The sequence below is a fragment of the Cryptomeria japonica genome, chromosome 5 (assembly GCF_030272615.1).
Source record: "Cryptomeria japonica chromosome 5, Sugi_1.0, whole genome shotgun sequence".
NCBI classification, from domain to species: domain Eukaryota; kingdom Viridiplantae; phylum Streptophyta; class Pinopsida; order Cupressales; family Cupressaceae; genus Cryptomeria; species Cryptomeria japonica.
This window is the reverse complement of record NC_081409.1, coordinates 490,772,454-490,776,971: the sequence shown is the minus strand read 5'-3', so window position 1 is coordinate 490,776,971 and position 4,518 is coordinate 490,772,454. Positions and strand designations below refer to the sequence as shown.

General features: G+C 37.5%; 1 protein-coding gene across 2 annotated transcripts; it reads left to right on the top strand.

Annotated features, from left to right (window-relative positions):
- Window positions 1–386: 386 nt before the first annotated feature.
- On the top strand, window positions 387–3,610 carry LOC131069784 (G2/mitotic-specific cyclin-2). Of its 2 annotated transcripts, none has more exons than XM_058005342.2 (11): window positions 387–634; window positions 745–926; window positions 1,024–1,077; window positions 1,180–1,222; window positions 1,426–1,650; window positions 1,808–1,945; window positions 2,159–2,248; window positions 2,345–2,566; window positions 2,674–2,772; window positions 2,861–3,039; window positions 3,142–3,610. In XM_058005342.2, the coding sequence occupies exons 2-11, from the start codon at window positions 805–807 to the stop codon at window positions 3,284–3,286; spliced, it is 1,317 nt and encodes a 438-aa protein (XP_057861325.2). In that variant the 5' UTR covers window positions 387–634; window positions 745–804; the 3' UTR covers window positions 3,287–3,610. The 2 variants fall into 2 exon arrangements, with proteins under 2 accessions (XP_057861325.2, XP_057861324.2); XM_058005341.2 differs by having other exon boundaries at window positions 388–634; window positions 784–926.
- The last annotated feature ends 908 nt before the right edge of the window (window positions 3,611–4,518 follow it).

Below are 4,518 nucleotides of genomic sequence, written 5' to 3'. Positions count from 1 at the left end.
TAGTTGAAAATGTTAAGCTGATATGAAAGCAAAAAAAAAAAAAAAAAGAATCATTTTTACAAAATATACAACTGATATAAGTCACTTTACAAATAAATACAATTTCATTATTTATTTCTTTTTTATTACTATTTGTTCCCCACTCATCTTTTATACCCCTAACACAAAAATAATTTCATAATTTGTTTCTTTCTGGTTATTATTATTTGTTCCCGATTCATCTTTTATCCCCCTTAACAGAAAAATAATTTATTTATCCTACCTAGTTTTCACCGTTGGAGGCTGGGACGTTTGCTTTTATTTCACAGAACTATTAATTCGTTATACACCTAGCCACTTAAGTATTTAATGAAAAGTGAATAGGCTCGAATCTGCACCGTACGTTTTCAATCGGACGACTCTCAACTCCCGACCGTTAGCGCGCCACATACCCGTTGGAGCTCTCCGAGGGAGATTATTCAGTATTATTTTGCTCCCTCCCTTTGCTCTGCTTTCAGCTTCCACTTTTCTGCATCCTGTCAGCCTCTACTGTCAACACCTCTCAAATTCACCCGAATTTCCGAGGTGGGTTTCAAGCAATCTTAATGAGCCTCTTCTCACTTGACTGAATGCAGAGATTTGATTTATTTGACAGGTTCCCTCTCTTCCCCCCCTTGTTTGCTGAAGTTTATTTGGATGAGTACTTGTTGTATGGCTATAAACCGATTTCATGGCGGGTTGTGTGTTCGTTTACTTCTGTTTTAGGTTGTTTTGAATGGTAATCTCCAATCCCAATCGGTGCAGGGAGGAGAGGTAAATGCTTATATGAACATGGCGAGGCAGACAAATAACCGCAGAGCACTGGGAGATATTGGGAACCTTGTCGGTGCCCTCTCTACCAGATGTACTGTTAGTAAAGGGAGAGTACTAGCAGCAGCAGCAGGAGAGTATGTGTTTCTCCACCTTTGCTTCATGCCTCCTTTAATTTTCTATAAGTTCCCCATTTTTATGATGTAATGTTTTTTTTATTCTATGCAATTTCAGGAATAATATTGTAGCTGTTAAGAATTTTGTTCAAGTGGATCGTCCTGTAACTAGGTGAGGACGGATCTTACCTACAAACTCTTCTTGGCAGCTCAAGGCTATGGAATCTTTAAGGTTTTAAAAATGATTTAATGTGTTTCATTCGTATATTTCCAGGAGCTTTGGTGCCACTTTGGCAAAAGAGGGGCTTTTGACACAGGTTTGTCATATTTTCTTAAAAATGGATTGTTTGTTATTTTGCAATTCCTCTATTGGAACTGCTAAAAGTACAATTTTTCCTTTAACCTAAATTAGTTTGATCTGTTGGTCGCGTGGCTTAACCTTTATGCTATAGAAAACCTAGTGTAGAAAATATGGAACAGAGGAAACCCAGAGAATCATGTTCACTTGTGTATGATCCAGGCACCAGCTCAGGAATTTGAGGAACACATGAAATGGGGAGCCAAGCAAAGGAGAACAAGGGAGAGAAATCACGTCAAGACCAATGTGGAGAATTCCGTTGTGCCTTTGGCAGACAAAGTATTGGAATCTGTGCCATCTCCCCATGAGGTCATCGGTTGGTCTCGAGCAGCATTGCTGAAGAACGATACTGAATCAATGATAATAGATTTAACGGAGGAAGATGAGGTCTGTTGGAACCTATCATTACTCCAAACGAGGGATTAATATTGTGCTTTAAAATGCATATTCATCCTAATATTTGTCTCAATAGGTGAGGCAATCATTAGATTTACTTAATCTATAAGCATGCCAAGCCATAACTGAGGATATGATCTTGTGGCAGGATGATGATGAATGTTGTGAAATGGAAACAGAGGAGGCAGAGAGCCAAATGCCTAATATTGACGAGGCAGACATGGACAATCCATTGGCTGTGACAGATTATGTCGAGGACATTTATAGCTTCTACCATGAAAGAGAGGTGAGTTTCTGCACTTCTTCTCTGCATAGTTGAACCATTTCCGGAGCTTTGTTTTACCTTTTTAAGCCATTTGAGTGGGGAAAGACAAGTACTTGAAACTCTGTCAGCAGACCAACTAAGCTCTTGGTTTTGTTGGTAGGAAGTGTTACTTTCTAATATTCTGGATTGGTATTTGGTTGCAAGTAATTACTAATAGTTTAAATCTCATAGCAGATCATTAGCTGCGTTCCTCCAGGCTACATGTCTCTCCAATCAGACATAAATGAGAAAATGCGAGCAATTTTGGTAGATTGGCTTATTGAGGTCTTTCCTTTCCTTCACTCTTCAAATTATAGAATGGATTTTAATCTTTTCCAAAGGCAGTCGGTATTCAATGCCATGTATCCTCTTACTGTGTAGGTCCATTTGAAATTTGGTCTCATGCATGAGACTCTGTTCCTAGCAATCAATCTCTTTGATAGATATCTTTCCAGTCAAAGTGTAGTGAGAAAATCATTGCAGCTTGTTGGGGTAACTTCTATGCTTTTGGCGTCTAAATATGAGGAGATATATGCTCCTATCGTTGAAGATTTTGTCCTTGTTTCTGACAATGCCTACAGAAAATCTGACATTCTACAAATGGTGAGTATAATATGCATCATTCTTTTACTTAAGCTGCAACAAGGAATCAAATGATAGTTTCATCTAAGTTACAGTTATTATACAATACATTCCTCAATACATTGCAGGAGAAATCAATCCTCAATACATTGCAATTCAATATTACAGTTCCAACTCCTTACGTCTTCATGAAGAGGTTCCTTAAGGCAGCTGGATCTGAGAAGGATGTAAGTCTCATGATCTTAATAAGGGTTAACGCATATTTTCTTGTCCAATGCAAAATAAATTCTGATGGAACTTTCGTGGTCTTTTCAGTTGGAAACGGTTTCCTTGTTTCTTATGGAACTGTGCCAGGTGGAGTATATTATGTTAAAATATCCCCCATCAATGCTAGCAGCTGCAGCAGTGTACACTGGTGTATGCATCCTCAGAAGGGCTCCATCTTGGAGCAGGACAATGGAGTGCCATACTACCTACACTGAGGAACAATTAATGTGAATGGAAAAACTCTTCCCTGGTTGTTTCTGTATATTTTTGCTCCAACTACTCCTGCTTCTCTGTATTTCTGTGTCTCATTGTTCGCTATTATCATGCAGAGAATGTGCCAAGTTGATGACTGGATTCCATCAGAATGCAGGGAAAGGCAAGCTGACCTCTGTTCACAAGAAATACTCCTCTCCCAAATTCAGCTGTGCAGCAAGGCTAGAACCTGCTCATTTCATAGGAGAAAATTACTTGTAGCACAGGGCTACTATTTTCAGAATTTCTACTAATTGAAATGTCCATATATATTTTTGGGTTCTTTTTATTCTTTATCAATTTTATTAGAAAAGCTTTGTTAAAATTCCATTGATCACAGTGCGATTCAGTACAGAGCCAACTAATGGTGCACTATGTATCCTGAAGCTCATTTTGTGCTGGTCGACAAGGGGATAAAATAAACCATGGCTGGTTCGTCCTTTACCATCTTTCTTCATAAAGCATCCGAGGGTAATCATTTTTTTATCCTCCCCTTGGCCTATGTATAAATCAACATTAACTCTATAGATTTATTGATTTTGATTATCTTCAATATTTAAGCTGAGCGATGCATGAATTTGGTTATGACTCTGTATTGCATGAATTTGGTTATGAGCAAATCAATTGAGTTCCTTCTTCAAAGTTCAACATTAAATTTACTTTGAGCATGTTGTGTGGCTTGGGTCTAGTTTGACCTACATTTGTGACTCAATTAACAAAATATAAAGCATCCCAACATTCATTAATTGAAGGGCTTCGACTTGACTATAAACAAACAAAATATGCATGCAATTTTAAGTTTGAGGATTCAAAAGTAAGGTAGTGCACATAAGCAAACAAAATATGCATGCAATTCTAAGTTTGAGGATTCAAAAGTAAGGTAGTGCACATAAGCAAACAAAATATGCATGCAATTTTAAGATTGAGGACTCTCTGAAAAGTAAGGTAGAGCACATAAGCAAACAAAATATGCATGCAGTTTGAGGAGGTAGTGCACTAAAGAACAAATCAATTGAGTTCCTTCTTCAATGTTCAACGTTCAATCTAGCATGTTGTGTGGTTGGGGTCTAGTCTGACCTACATTTTTTACTCAACTAACAAAATATATAAAGTTGTTGGAAGTGGACTCACTCTTAGAGGGGGGGTGGGGGGGCAGGAGGGGGGAGCATGAATCAGAGTGATATATACTTAAACTTTGACTTGAATGCACAATAAAGAATTGTAACCTTGAGCCAATGATATGCAAGTGAATAACATTAACACTTCATATTAAAAGCATCATGTAACATTGTTCCATGAAAGTGTGAACAATCTTGTTTATGCTTTTGAAACAAAACTTTAACTTTGTACAATGCAAGTTTTGATTTGCTTTATGAAGACTTTTATAAACAGATTTAAACAGCTCAACTTTGTAGATTTGAACAATTCAACTTTGCATGACAGTTTAGAATGCT